Raw genomic sequence first — 15,976 nt, forward strand, 5'->3', positions numbered from 1 at the left:
GATCATACTATTTGTAAACATATGTAGTGAATGCAGCGATCAAAACAATGGTAATGACATGAGTAAACAAGTGAATCATAAAGCAAAGACTTTTCATGAATAGTACTTCAAGACAAGCATCAATAAGTCTTGCATAAGAGTTAACTCATAAAGCAATAAATCAAAGTAAAGGTATTGAAGCAACACAAAGGAAGATTAAGTTTCAGCGGTTGCTTTCAACTTGTAACATGTATATCTCATGGATAATTGTCAACATAGAGTAATATAACAAGTGCAATATGCAAATATGTAGGAATCAATGCACATTTCACACAAGTGTTTGCTTCTTGAGGTGGAGAGAGATAGGTGAACTGACTCAGCATAAAAGTAAAAAGAATGGTCCTTCAAAGAGGAAAGCATCGATTGCTATATTTGTGCTAGAGCTTTTATTTTGAAAACATGAAACAATTTTGTCAACGGTAGTAATAAAGCATATGAGTTATGTAAATTATATCTTACAAGTTGCAAGTCTCATGCATAGTATACTAATAGTGCCCGCACCTTGTCCTAATTAGCTTGGACTACCGGATCATCGCAATACACATGTTTTAACCAAGTGTCACAATGGGGTACCTCCATGCCGCATGTACAAAGGTCTAAGGAGAAAGCTCGCATTTTGGATTTCTCGCTTTTGATTATTCTCAACTTAGACATCCATACCGGGACAACATGGACAACAGATAATGGACTCCTCTTTAATGCATAAGCATGTGACAACAATTATTATTCTCATATGAGATTGAGGATATATGTCCAAAACTGAAACTTCCACCATGAATCATGGCTTTAGTTAGCGGCCCAATGTTCTTCTCTAACAATATGTATGCTCCAACCATTAAGGTGGTAGATCTCTCTTACTTCGGACAAGACGGACATGCATAGCAACTCACATGATATTCAACAAAGAATAGTTGATGGCGTCCCTGAAGCATGGTTATCGCACAACAAGCAACTTAATAAGAGATAAAGTGCATAAGTACATATTCAATACCACAATAGTTTTTAAGCTATTTGTCCCATGAGCTATATATTGCAAAGGTGAATGATGGAATTTTAAAGGTAGCACTCAAGCAATTTACTTTGGAATGGCGGATAAATACCATGTAGTAGGTAGGTATGGTGGACACAAATGGCATAGTAGTTGGCTCAAGGATTTTGGATGCATGAGAAGTATTCCCTCTCGATACAAGGTTTAGGCTAGCAAGGTTATTTGAAACAAACACAAGGATGAACGGTACAGCAAAACTCACATAAAAGAAATATTGTAAACATTATAAGACTCTACACCGTCTTCCTTGTTGTTCAAAACTCAATACTAGATATTATCTAGACTCTAGAGAAACCAAATATGCAAACCAAATTAGCAAGCTCTAAGTGTTTCTTCATTAATGGGTGCAAAGTATATGATGCAAGAGCTTAAACATGAGCACAACAATTACCAAGTATCAAATTGTCCAAGACATTTTAGAGTTACTACATGTAGTATTTTCCAATTCCAACCATATAACAATTTAACGAAGAAGAAACTTCGCCATGAATACTATGAGTAAAGCCTAAGGACATACTTGTCCATATGCTACAGCGGAGCGTGTCTCTCTCCCACAAAGTGAATGCTAGGATCCATTTTATTCAAACAAAACAAAAACAAAAACAAACCGACGCTCCAAGCAAAGTGCATAAGATGTGACGGAATAAAAATATAGTTTCAGGGGAGGAACCTGATAATGTTGTCGATGAAGAAGGGGATGCCTTGGGCATCCCCAAGCTTAGACGCTTGAGTCTTCTTAGAATATGCAGGGGTGAACCACCGGGGCATCCCCAAGCTTAGAGCTTTCACTCTCCTTGATCATATTGTATCATACTCCTCTCTTGATCCTTGAAAACTTCCTCCACACCAAACTCGAAACAACTCATTAGAGGGTTAGTGCACAATAAAAATTCACATGTTCAGAGGTGACACAATCATTCTTAACACTTCTGGACATTGCATAAAGCTACTGGACATTAATGGATCAAAGAAATTCATCCAACATAGCAAAAGAGGCAATGCGAAATAAAAGGCAGAATCTGTCAAAACAGAACAGTCCGTAAAGATGGATTTTATTAGGGCACCAGACTTGCTCAAATGAAAATGCCCAAATTGAATGAAAATTGCGTACATATCTGAGGATCACTCACGTAAATTGGCTTAATTTTCTGAGTTACCTACAGAGAATTAGACCCAGATTCGTGACAGCAAAGAAATCTGTTTCTGTGCAGTAATCAAAATCTAGTATTTACTTTACTATCAAAGACTTTACTTGGCACAACAAAACGTAAAAATAAGATAAGGAGAGGTTGCTACAGTAGTAAACAACTTCCAAGACTCAAATATAAAACAAAAATACTGTAGTAAAAACATGGGTTGTCTCCCATAAGCGCTTTTCTTTAACGCCTTTCAGCTAGGCGCGAAAGTGTGTATCAAGTAACATCAAGAGATGAAGCATCAACATCATAATTTGTTCTAATAATAGAATCATAAGGTAACTTCATTCTCTTTCTAGGGAAGTGTTCCATACCTTTCTTGAGAGGAAATTGATATTTAATATTACCTTCCTTCATATCAATAGTAGCACCAACGGTTCGAAGAAAAAGGTCTTCCCAATATAATGGGGCAAAATGCATTGCATTCAATATCCAAGACAACAAAATCAACGGGGACAAGGTTATTGTTAACCATAATATGAACATTATCAACTTTCCCCAAAGGTTTTTTTTAGCATTATCAGCGAGATTAACATCCAGATAACAGTTTTTCAATGGTGGCAAGTCAAGCATATCATAGACTTTCTTAGGCATAACAGAAATACTTGCACCAAGATCACATAAAGCATTACAATCAAAATCTTTGACCCTCATTTTAATGATGGGCTCCCAACCATCCTCTAGCTTTCTAGGAATAGATGTTTCAAGTTTTAGTTTCTCTTCTCTAGCTTTTATGAGAGCATTTGTAATATGTTTTGTGAAAGCCAAGTTTACAGCGCTAGCATTGGGACTCTTAGCAAGTTTTTGTAGGAACTTTATAACTTCAGAGATGTGGCAATCATCAAAATCTAAATCATTACAATCTAAAGCAATGGGATTATCATCCCCAAGGTTGGAAAAAATTTCAGCGGTTTATCACAAGCGGTTTCGAGCAGTTTTAGCGCTTCGAGTAATTTTGCGCGCTTTGCACTAGGAGTAGAAACATTGCCAACACCAATTATTTTATCATTAATAGTAGGAGGTGCAGCAACATGTGAATCATTAACATTGCTAGTGGTGGTAATAGTCCAAACTTTAGCTACATTTTTCTCTTTAGCTAGTTTTTCATTTTCTTCTCTATCCCACCTAGCACGCAGTTCAGCCATTAATCTTATATTCTCATTAATTCTAACTTGGATGGCATTTGCTGTAGTAACAATTTTATTTTCAATATCCCTATTAGGCATAACTTTCGATTTCAAAAGATCAACATCGAGGCAAGACTATCAACCTTAGAAGCGAGAATATCAATTTTATTGAGCTTTTCCTCAACAGATTTGTTAAAGGCAGTTTGTGTACTAATAAATTCTTTAAGCATAGCTTCAAGTCCAGGGGGTGTATTCCTATTATTGTTGTAAGAATTCCCATAAGAATTAGCATAACCGTTACCATTATTATAAGGATATGGCCTATAGTTATTACTAGAATTGTTCCGATAAGCATTGTTGTTGAAATTATTATTTTTAATGAAGTTTACATCAACATGTTCTTCTTGGGCAACCAATGAAGCTAACGGAACATTATTAGGATCAACATTAGTCCTATCATTCACAAGCATAGACATAATAGCATCAACCTTATCATTCAAGGAAGAGGATTCTTCAACAGAATTTACCTTCTTACCTTGTGGAGCTCTTTCCGTGTGCCATTCGGAGTAATTAACCATCATATTATCAAGGAGCTTTGTAGCTTCACCAAGAGTGATGGACATAAAGGTACCTCCAGCAGCTGAATCCAATAAATTCCGCGAAGAAAAATTTAGTCCTGCATAGAAGGTTTGGATGATCATCCAAGTAGTCGATCCATGGGTTGGGCAATTTTTAACCAAAGATTTCATTCTTTCCCAAGCTTGAGCAACATGTTCATTATCCAATTGTTTAAAATTCATTATGCTACTCCTCAAAGATATAATTTTAGCAGGGGGATAATATCTACCAATAAAAGCATCCTTGCATTTAGTCCAGGAATCAATACTATTCTTAGGCGAGAGATAGAAACCAATCTTTAGCTCTTCCTCTTAATGAGAAAGGAAACAATTTTAATTTTATAATGTCACCATCTACATCTTTATACTTTTGCATTTCACACAATTCAACAAAATTATTGAGATGGGCAGCGAGCATCATCGGAACTAACACCCGAAAAATTGCTCTCTCATGACAAGATTCAAGTAAAGCAGGTTTAATTTCAAAGAATTCTGCTCGTAGTAGCAGGTGGAGCAATAGGTGTGCATAAGAAATCATTATTATTTGTGCTAGTGAAGTCACACAACTTAGTATTTTCAGGGGTGGCCATTTTAGCATTAGTAAATAAAGCAAACTAGATAAAGTAAATGCAAGTAAACTAATTTTTTTGTGTTTGTAATATAGCAAACAAGACAGTAAATAAAGTAAAGCTAGCAACTAATTTTTTTATGTTTTAATATAAGTGCAGCAAACAAAGTAGTAAATAAAATAAAGCAAGACAAAAACAAAGTAAAGAGGTTGGGAAGTGGAGACTCCCCTTGCAGCGTGTCTTGATCTCCCCGGCAAAGGCGCCGGAAAAGAGCTTGATGGCGTGTAACTCACACGTTCGTTGGGAACCCCAAGAGGAAGGTATGATGCGCACGAGCAGCAAGTTTTCCTCGTAAAGAAACCAAGGTTTATCGAACCAGGAGGAGCCAAGAAGCACGTTGAAGGTTGATGGCGGCGGGATGTAGTGCGGCGCAACACCGGAGATCCTGGCGCCAACGTGGAACCCGCACAACACAACCAAAGTACTTTGCCCCAACGAAACAGATGAGGTTGTCAATCTCACCGGCTTGCCGTAACAAAGGATTAACCGTATTGTGTGGAAGATGATTGTTTGCAGAGAAAATAGTAAAAACAAGTATTGCAAGCAGATTTGTATTTCAAGTATTAAAGAATGGACCGGGGTCCGCAGTTCACTAGAGGTGTCTCTCCCATAAGATAAAAGCATGTTGGGTGAACAAATTACAGTCGGGCAATTGACAAATAGAGAGGACATAACAATGCACATACATGTCATGATAAGTATAGTGAGATTTAATTGGGCATTACGACAAAGTACATAGACCGCCATCCAACTCGCATCTATGCCTAAAAAGTCCACCTTCAGTGTTATCATCCGAACCCCTTCCAGTATTAAGTTACAAAGCAACGTGACAATTGCATTAAGTATGGTGCGTAATGTAATCGACAACTACATCCTTAGACATAGCATCAATGTTTTATCCCTAGTGGCAACAACACAACACAACCTTAGAACTTTCTGTCACTCGTCCTGAGTGTCAATGCGAGCATGAACCCACTATCGAGCATAAATACTCCCTCTTGGAGTTAAGAGCAAAAACTTGGCCAGAGCCTCTACTAATAACGGAGAGCATGCAAGATCATAAACAACACATATGTAATAACTTGATAATTAACATAACATGGTATTCTCTATCCATCGGATCCCGACAAACACAACATATAGTATTACGAGATAGATGATCTTGATCATGTTAGGCAGCTCACAAGATCTAACAATGAAGCACAATGAGGAGAAGACAACCATCTAGCTACTCGCTATGGACCCATAGTCCAGGGGTGAACTACTCACTCATCACTCCGGGAGGCGACCATGGCGGTGTAGAGTCCTCCGGGAGATGAATCCCCTCTCCGGCAGGGTGCCGGAGGAGATCTCCAGAATCCCCCGAGATGGGATTGGCGGCGGCGGCGTCTCGGCAAGGTTTTCCGTATCGTGGTTTTTCGCCTCGGGGTTTCGCGACGGAGGCTTTAAATAGGCGGAAGGGCAACGTGGGGGCCACACGAGGGCCCCACACCACAGGTCGGCGCGGCCAAGACCCGGGCCGCGCCGCCCTATGGTGGCGGCCCCTCGTGGCCCCACTTCGACTCCTCTTCGGTCTTCCGGAAGCTTCGTGGCAAAATAGGACCCTGGGTTTTAATTTCGTCCAATTCCGAGAATATTTCGTTACTAGGATTTCTGAAACCAAAAACAGCAGAAAACAGCAACTGGCTCTTCGGCATCTTGTTAATAGGTTAGTTCCAGAAAATGCACGAATATGACATAAAGTGTGCATAAAACATGTAGATATCATCAATAATGTGGCATGGAACATAAGAAATTATCGATACGTCGGAGACGTATCAGCGGCCTTTGCCCTCTCCACATTGAGAAATTTGTGCGTGCTCTCCGGTTGATATGTCTTGGTACGAACGGAAAGATCCTAATAGGCTATAGGTGGAATTGTGTAGTCCTTGTGTTGAGATTGATATGGACCTTTTCAATGCTTCTACCACCATCTTAGTTGGCAATGGGAAGATTGCGCCTTTTTGGGAGTCCCCGTGGCTCATCAATTAATGGTAGGAAGCCTAAATACATTGTCATGTTCATGAAACGTCAATAAAGAAAAAAGGGCATGTTGATCAAGCCACCCGCGGGAAAGATTAGATCTCAAAGATCAAAATGGATATCAACTTGACAATCCCCCATCTTAGGGGTATTTGTCTCTCTTTGGAGGGAGCTTCATGGGTAAATCTTAGAGAAGATGTGGAGGATTCTATTACTTGGAACCTCACGGCTAATAGGGAGAACATAATAACTTCGGCCTATAAGGCCCAATTTTTCGGAGCCACTTAGCACTCTCATGAACAAGACGGTGTAGAAGGCTTAGGCGCAGTCCAGTATTAAACATCTTGCATGATTGGCTATTCAAAATAGGCTTTGGACGGCGGATAGGCTTGAGAGAAGGGGTTGAACAAATTGTGGTCTTTGCCCTCTTTGCAAAGCGAACTCAATAAACGGTGGCACATCTCTTCTCCCATCACTTCACTAAGAGGCTTTGTGGTATGATCAAAGGGTGAACTTGCATCGAGTCAATTGACACAAACAATTGGTTGGCGGACCTTTCCACTAGGTGGGCAAACATGTCGAGAAAAAATACCTCCGACCGCAAGGCCATGCATGGCGACGCTCACTATGCTCACTAGTTGGACTATTTGGAACGAAAGAAACACGCTGGTCTTCCACATCAAATCCGCCCCAATGACAATTTTTCTGAAGTCAATCAAGGACGAGGCAAAGCTTGGGTTACTGCGAGCGTCAAACATTTGAGTCTTGTAATATCGGGAGAGTAGTTCATTTTTACAAATACTTTATACTTTATCTTGTCAAGACACTTCTCCTTAATTAAGGAATGGAGAGAAATCTTCGGTCTGCACAGAAATGATAATCAGCAATGCCTGTATGCTGACAGTTCATCCGGCAGACAAAGAGAATAGAGACCGTGTAGCCCTAGAATGCTCGAGGCACATGCTACTCAGCGGTTATGCCGTACCGAAGTTTGTTCTGTTCCTGCTTATATCATTTCACATATCTGCTACAAGTCTTCGAGCACTTTGTCTTACTCCACCTTGCCTCTTATCGGATATCTCTGCATATTGTATTGCAGACTGGCAGTACCTATGTTAAAAACAAACTATTGCATGGTAGTGCCTACCTTCTGTCATTACTTAAGACATCCATAAAGCATCACATATAAGATTATGTGAAAAGTGAGCACACCATTGTTTCTCTGGAAAAGAAAAGGAACATATGCGAAAGATTGTTGAGTACAATTTGCCATTTCTATGTAAAATCCTTTGATAAGATTTACCCTAACAAAAAGTTATGATGTCATTTGCATATCATCTATGTAACTCCACTCTATATGTATGTCTCTACACGGGGCATAGGACACAGAAGCAGCATATACCAGCCGGAAAGCTGACAGGCCGGCCTTGCCTGTCACTCAGACAGCTAGGGCCAACCAATCGGAGAGCACAAAACCTTCTTTCTCTATAGCCGATCAAGGCGAGCGCGAAACGAACGCAAGAAAAATCGAGGCCCTACGGCCGCAGCGGCCGGAGGTGGACAGGCACGCCGTACTTGGGACGGAGCGTGAGCACATTAACCGGCGCGTGGCGGTAGTCGTCGGAGATGGTGAACCTGAAGTTTGCCAGCAGCATAGCGAGGACGACCTTGGCCTCGTAAAGAGCGTACGCCTGCCCGACGCAGTTGCGCGGCCCTGCGGCGAATGGCAGGAACGAGGACCGCCGCCCGCTGCCGGCAGCGAACCGTTCCGGCCGGAACTCGTGCGCGTCGGCGCCCCAGATGGACTCATCGTGGTGAATTGCCAGCACCGGTATCCACACGGAGAGGCCGCGCGGCAGGTGGAGGCGGCCGTCGCCGAGCGTGATGTCCTCGAACGCCATCCGCGGCAGCAGCGTCGCCGGCGGGTACAGCCGCAGCGTCTCCTGGATGATCATCTGCAGCTGCAAACGTTTGAACAAAAGCTGTAAGATTTTCGGCCATAACAATTGGTCAATGCCGCAAGACTTCAGTATATGCAAATGTGCACTGGCCACTGTACGACAGGGACATACCACGGTGAGCTTGGAGAGGTGGTCGGCGGACGGCGGGTCGTCGCCGCAGACCTGTGCGACCTCGGCGCGCGCTTTTCCTGCCACTCCGGGTGTGTGGCGAGTAGCATGAGCGTCCACGTGAGAAGCAGCGCCGACGTATCGTGGCCGGCGAAGAAGAAGGTCTTGCACTCGTCGACCACCAGCTGAGTGTCGTAGCTGAACTTGCCGCCGTCGCGTGCACCCTTGCCGTCCTTCTTCTTCTCCTCCATCTCGGCGAGCAGTATGGCAAGGAGCCCCCGGCCGTACATGGACGTCGTCCGGCCCTCGTCGGCGATCTCGCGGCTCCGGCCGATGGACTCCAGTACCACGCCCTCCAGCTCGCCGTTCAGCCGGCTGATCTCCCTCCTGTATTTGCTCGGAAAATACCTGCAAGCGACGATCGATAGAACACCCTGGTCAGTATGATGATCAGGCCCATGTACTGCAAACAGTTTGTTTACTCGTCTGTGCGCGTACGGATGCGCCAGTGGATGATGGAATCAATATTACAAAGCGCCGGACAAATTGAAGTCAGTGCCGGTGTCCAAAAACTAAACCGGACATGTATGGGCTGCGCACCACATAATTAACTAAGACCAATTAGCACCAAGAGCAGCTTAGATTAGCTTAATCCGCCTAGTTATCTTGCGGGGAACAAGGCGTGCGGGCGGGCATATATGTACGCATTATGCAAGATGCGGCCGCAAGTGAACGACGGTAGAGACAAAGGCCAGGTAACTAGGCGAGTGAGTGCGTCTGTTCGATCGGGGCAAGAGAAGGCCGGCCGGCGGCAGTGGAATTGAGCTGGCCGGCCGGTAGTGGAATGGAGGGTGATCGTGTCATGACTCACTGGCTGCCGGGGATCCAGAGGTAGCGGCTGGATCGCGCGGTGAGGCGCTGCAGATCCTCGAGGAGGTGGAAGATGCGCTTCCCTGTCTCATAGCTGGTGTCGAACTCCGTGCGGGAGATGATGTCGCCGGTGAGCCGGGTCATGTGCGCGCCGATCTCCACCTCGCCGCGGCCCCGCGCCGCCGCGTCCCGCAGCGACAGGATCGTCTGCTTCGTGCACTCCACCATGTGCCCCACGCGGCCCTGCGAAAAAAACACGTGAGATATGTCCCAGATACGGCAAGGCCAGGATTCAGGAACCGGCCGGGGGTAGTGGCAATGCCACCACCATGTGTTCGATCGACGCTATGGGTGGCGTACCTTGAGCTTGTCGGGCATGAAGGCCGGCGCGACGACATGGCGCTGGTGCGACCATCTGGCGCCGTTGGCCATGAGCAGGCCGCGGCCGATGAAGTGCCTCGTGCCCTGCCGCTGCAGCCACGACTTGCCGGTGGCGTGCGCGTACTTGGACGACAGGAACTCCTTGATCATGTCCGTGTCCGTCAGGCACAGCCGCGGCTCGCTGCCGTACCAGTACACGAACAGCTTCCCGTAAATCCCGGACCAGTGTACGTAATGGGGCATCAGGCGGCCGACGATGTCGTGGCTCAGGGACGGCATGTCGCCGGCGGTCGCCTTGGCCACAAGAGCCGATACCTCGCGGAGGTTGCCGACGAGCAGACGCGGCGAGGGTCCGTGGACACCCTGCGCCGCCATGGCCCTACGGATCCTCATTGGCGTCAGGAAGTAGCAGGATAGGGTCACCCATACAGCCCTCAGGAGCAACGCCACGGCAGCCGAGGCGATCGCCGTGACCATGGCCGCCGCGAAAGCCATTAGAGAGAACACGCAAAAGCCTGGAAGAACTTGGGGGGAGAGATAGCGGCGACTCCAGGCGTTACTAGTTTTGATGATTCTTGCAAGCTGCCGCGCGCCTGCAATGCAGGCTTTACCTATGCCCCCTCTTGGCTATATATACACGATCTCCATGGGAGGGCCGCGCGGATTTGGCATGTCACTAATCTTGTGATATACTTCCTTGGATAGCCCCAGGTTGGGTGCCCGTTTTCTACCTTTTATTGCCTCAAACATGTGTTAATCTTTTGGTAAATAGAAGCTGTATCTGTATGAGAAAGAGAATTCCCTTAGCTAAGAGATCATCTCTTAGAAAATAAGAGAAAGCCTTCCTTTAGTAAATTAATTTTTCATTAAATATTAATAATCTATCATTAATTGCTAGAGATACAATAAGAGATAATGCATTAATTTTATGACGTATCTCTATCTCTATCTCTACGTCTTTATCTAGATGATGTTGGAGGCTACCTTCTCTACCATTATACATACCTTTAGGAAAGCAAAATACATTACCATGTGAGACCAAAGTGATCATTCTTCTTTGTTGGTGCGGTCACTCCATTAGCGGTGGATGAGTGCCTTAATTGGACAGCCTATTCTACTTACTGCTAGCTGGATCACTACCATCGTTGAGATGTTCCGAATTTGTTTATATTTATCAGTAATTGATATGGTCAATGTGTCTTCCCACTACTACTAGGAAAAGGTAGTAGCGTATCAGTAATATAAGGAAGCCTTTTATTAACGATAAAGATGAGATATCAAGGATTCAATTCTTAATCGATAGCCGCTTCCTAATAATATTCTCCCAGGCCATGGTCTTCATTCTATCGAGATTGGTAGAGATCAGGTACAAGATCCTACGAAATTCATATACAAAACTTGCATATACAACTGTTGACGTCAGAAACCCCCTGGCGGGCAGAGACGGGCAACACCGTAGAGCCGGGAACAACTAGGGCTGCGGCTGGCCCCAGTCCCTCAGAGCGACGGCCCGCAAAGCCTGCTGGTCGCACGCGCCGATGTTTATCACAAGGGCGTGCCACCTGACCTATACCTGGTCAGGAAGGTGTGGATGATGCCTCGCTTAGTTTCCTGCAGGGCACACACGTAAACGTTAAATACGAGCCTCGATCGGCTCTCAGGTTATCCCGTGAATCGGCTCAAAGAGCCGATCCACCCATGATTCAGACGAGGTGTCCGAATATATGGTGGTCCTGCTTGATCAAGGTAAAGCTAATGAGATCTACGACGATGTAGGGTTTTCACCGCATAATCGGATCGTCCTACTCCAGGTTGGGCCTCGCGGCCACGCACGGTGATCGTAAGCCGATCCTAAACAAGGCCTAAAAACCAACACGAGGTTGATCCCCGGAACATCCTGCTTAGGGCCAACGAACGACACCCTACGTGCCGCTGGATCCTCCCCCTTTGTAAGGCCTAACTATTGCGGATATTAAACTAATCCTTGTAGAACAAGGAGTAATCGTAACGGATCAGATCTACTAAACTATGATCAAGCGGGTGCCGCCCTTACACCTAAGATAGGTGTAAGGGCGGCTAGACATGCAAGGGTTGCACTACGAAAGCATGTAATATGAAGAACAATGCTAACCCTAACATGTCTAAGATAACTACGTTGCTCGCCATCAAAAGGCTTCAGTACGAGCAACGCATGAACAACGTGGGCAGGCTTGTGCTGCCTAGATCGCAAGATGCGATCTAGGCAGCATGATGCTTACCGGTAGAAACCCTCGAGACGAAGGGGTTGGCGATGCGCCGAGATTTGTTTGTGGTTGAACGTTGGTTGTTGTTTATTCCATAAACCCTAGATACATATTTATAGTCCAGCGGACTTTCTAATGTGGGCGTGCACTAAACCGTGCACGAGATAAACTCTAACTTTTAATCTAGATACAATCTACCATAATTAAAGATACACGGGCAATCTAGCCCAAATTCCCCGTGCAAGGCCGCTTCAGAGATCTTCCACGTGTAATCTTCCAAGCCCATCCTGATCGCGGCCCACCTCCTCGATTTAGCCAAAATCTGGTGATAACACATGCCCCCTCGGTTTTGGTAATGATAATTTCAAAACCACTCTGTTTTTCCTTCGAAGGGTCATGTCGTGGCAGAGCAGAACCGTCGCAGTATGTTTCATCATGACGAATTGCCTTCCCAACTTCTCTGCACGATTTGACAGTTTTGGGACCACGTCCTCGAAAACTGTTCGAAAATTAAATCTCCATCCCCTTTATTTAACTGCATCGAACAGTTCTCCTCTTCGTCCTCCCCACATTAGTACTCCCAAAACCCTTCGCGCACCATGTCTTCCTCTTCCTCCACCTCCTCGGAACTCTCCCTCGGGTCCTCCTCCTCCCGTGAGACGCCGCCGGACATTCGCGCACCGGAAGAATGGGACTCGGAAGACCACGCCTCCTCCATCTCGGTCCGAGGACGATAAATCCTTGACCGGTGGGGAGAGCGACCTCCGCTTCCTCGCCGACGGGGAATCGGAGGAGGAGAGCGATGACGATCGCTTCTCTCGGGACGACTTCACCTCCTCCGAGGAGGCGAAGGAGGAGGAGGAGGAGGAGGACGAAGACAGCTCCTCCGACGAGCCGCCGGCCAAACGCCGCCACCTCCGGCCCGGGAACCTCGGCGACGTTGACGGGGCCGACGACGACGCTGACGAAGAGGACGAAGACAACGAGGGTCCTGTCGGCGGCCGCTGGAGCAGCGATGACGAGCCGGCAGGGAGCAGCGCCGACAGTGGCGATGACGGCGACGACGACGACGAGGGCAGCAGCGGCCCCTAGATAGGATCTTAGCATAGGGCCAGCAGTAGCAGACGGGGCAATGTATCCCCTAGCATTTTCTTTTGAGAGCAATCAGCTCTTCTATGTAAGAAATCTGGTTTATCAATGAAGAAATTCCCCAATTTGATTTTGCCGATTCCCTTTATGATAATTTAGCTGATTGTCTTTCGTACTAATTCTGCCGATTGCCAAACTGGTCAATGCCCAATAAGCCGATAGCATCGCATCGGTCTCTCACGATAAATTTCGAGATAGATCCATCCGGACCCAAACTCCTGGTCAAACAAGGCCAAGCCATAATCGTGTAAACCCTAGGCCTTTCAGACATTCTTCTGCCGTACCCTTTCCTTCCAGATCCTCTTCGCCTTCAGAAGAGCCCTAGGACTGTTGCTGGATCAATTTAAACGCCGAAGCTGCCACTTCTGCAGGACAGGCATCACTTCTGCAGTGACGTTTTATAATCCTGCTCTGTTCTCTTTCAGCAACCATTGCTCAAAATCAAACTGAGATGCAAAGCCAACCGATTTTAGCAAAATCGGCTTTCCTATAGCAAAGGACTTATCGTAGCAAGTTGCCCCCCGAGCCTCAGCCGGGGTGGAAATAATGATGAGGACCCGTAACTCAGGCAAACAGGCCTGGGCTCGACCATGCCCGAGAGTGCTATCGTGCGTGGCCAATCAATTGATCACCTTTCATCCGTCGACAGTTTATACAGCCGATCCAGCAGGCTAGTAATCTGGCGTTGAGTAGGTGCCCCCAACATAGTTCTGGGCTTGTCGCTGGATCGTCTTGCATACTGAAACTGATAATTTTGCAACATCAGCACCATTCTTCAGGCAAGTTGTGATGCAGAGTTAGCCGATTCCAACGAAATCGGCTCCCCAGAACAGAGAACCTTCAAGGTGATCTGCCCCCCGAGCCTCAATCGGGGCGAGAATAGCAGATGAGCCGACCACGTCGATCATCCTCGGTTTCCAACTCGTAATGCAATTTCAGGGCGAATCGCCCTCCCCGAGCTTCTTCGCTTCAACCCTTGCGCCTTGCTGATCGGATCGGCTCATTATCTTCGGCGAAGCTGCAGAAATCTTCCGGTGAAGATGTCCTCGCATTTCCGACGCCCTCCAACCCCGGGCGCAACATCCCCCGGAAGTGACAGGTCATCGAGTCAACACGTGACGGCCGATGGCTTCGTCATCGGCGGTTCTCCTCGGTCTTGGAAGAGATATGCTCCCTTCGTTAGGCTCACCCCTACCCTGACTTGCACGTTTATGCTGCCCTTGCCGTTTAGTCAGGGTCTTAGAAGATGTCACGTTCCTCGCTGCTAACGCCGCCGATCTTGGAGACTTGCGAATGGGAACTAGGGGTCCTTGAAGGGAAGATCCACCCCTGCTCCATTGATTCTTAAGTCGATGTCCGCACAACGGCTATGCTCGAAATTTTTTGAATTTTCGGCCGACTTGTGTAAATTTTCGGCCGACTTGTGTATCGGCCCCCATACTCCAATACCCATCATCAAAGGATGAGACGCTTCTACTGCATATCCTCGTGTTTTATCCACCTGGGTGCCCCCCGGAGCCGATTCTGTCAAGAGAATTGATGGTGTCGGCTCGTTGGATAACATGTTGAACCCAGGCAGAATGGATGTTGAGGATAATTTTGGCCGATCGCTGGAATCGGCCTCCCGTTGCTTTCTTGGTGAAGGTTTTGTGATGTCCCTTCACAAATCTTTTGGGGCCGATCACAAGGATCGGTCTCGCCACGTTTATCCATCGACATTTGCTTTTGTTACACGGTCAGGCCGGTGGATAAAACCAGCCTAACCCCGTTCTTTGTCACGTCGATGCGCTCACAGTCGTCCAAATTGATACCTGAGAGCGGCTCTTGGCCTGATGTCTCCCAAATGTCCATGCCGGCTGTTGAAACCTCGACTGAATCATCTGCACGGACGACTTCTACTTCATCTCCATCCCACTGTATCAGGCATTGGTGCATCGTGGATGGAATGCAACAGATTGGCGTGGATCCAATCCCTCCCTAGTAGGACAGCGTAGGTACTCTTGCTGTCGACGACAAAGAACGTCGTAGGGACAGTTTTTCTTCCTACGGTCAGATCCACATTCAGAACACCTTGCGCGTCAGATGCTTGGCCGTTAAAATCGCTCAGTGTTACGTTGGTCTTGATCAGATCCGAGCTGGAGCGTCCCAACCGACGTAGCATGGAGTATGGCATAATGTTGACTCGCCGCTCCGGTGTCTACAAACATCTTGTTGACGAGGCTGCCCATTGATGTAGCCTCGCAAGTACAGGGCCTTCAGATGCCTGTAACTTCTTTCTTTTGGCTTCTCAAAGATGACCGGCCGTGGGCCGCAGTCTAATTGCGCCACATGTGCTTCATACAATCTTGGAGCGCTAAACTCCGTTGGAAGAATGAAGACCATGTTTGTGCCAGCCGATGTATCATCATCGGCTTTCCTCTCGCTGGGGCGCCACTCTTTTCTTTGTGGCCGACCTTCTTCGTCCAGGGTTCGCCGGATTTTGGCGGCCAGATCAGGCCGTGCCTTCCTTAGCGTGTGCAGGTACAATCTTTCAGCCTCTTCCAACCCACGCAGACGCTGAACCCTTCGCTTTTGGGAACGGCTGAG

The 15,976-nt window shown here is 46.5% G+C and overlaps 1 protein-coding gene across 1 annotated transcript; it reads right to left on the minus strand.

Moving 5' to 3' along the window:
- Positions 1 to 8,213: 8,213 nt before the first annotated feature.
- Positions 8,214 to 10,493, minus strand: LOC124651531 (cytokinin hydroxylase-like). The gene is given in 5 exon segments (XM_047190610.1): positions 8,214 to 8,639; positions 8,751 to 8,827; positions 8,830 to 9,155; positions 9,619 to 9,860; positions 9,978 to 10,493. Coding segments are annotated over 5 exon segments (1,587 nt in total).
- Between the last annotated feature and the right edge of the window lie 5,483 nt (positions 10,494 to 15,976).

This window comes from Lolium rigidum, chromosome 5 (assembly GCF_022539505.1).
Source record: "Lolium rigidum isolate FL_2022 chromosome 5, APGP_CSIRO_Lrig_0.1, whole genome shotgun sequence".
NCBI lineage: Eukaryota > Viridiplantae > Streptophyta > Magnoliopsida > Poales > Poaceae > Lolium > Lolium rigidum.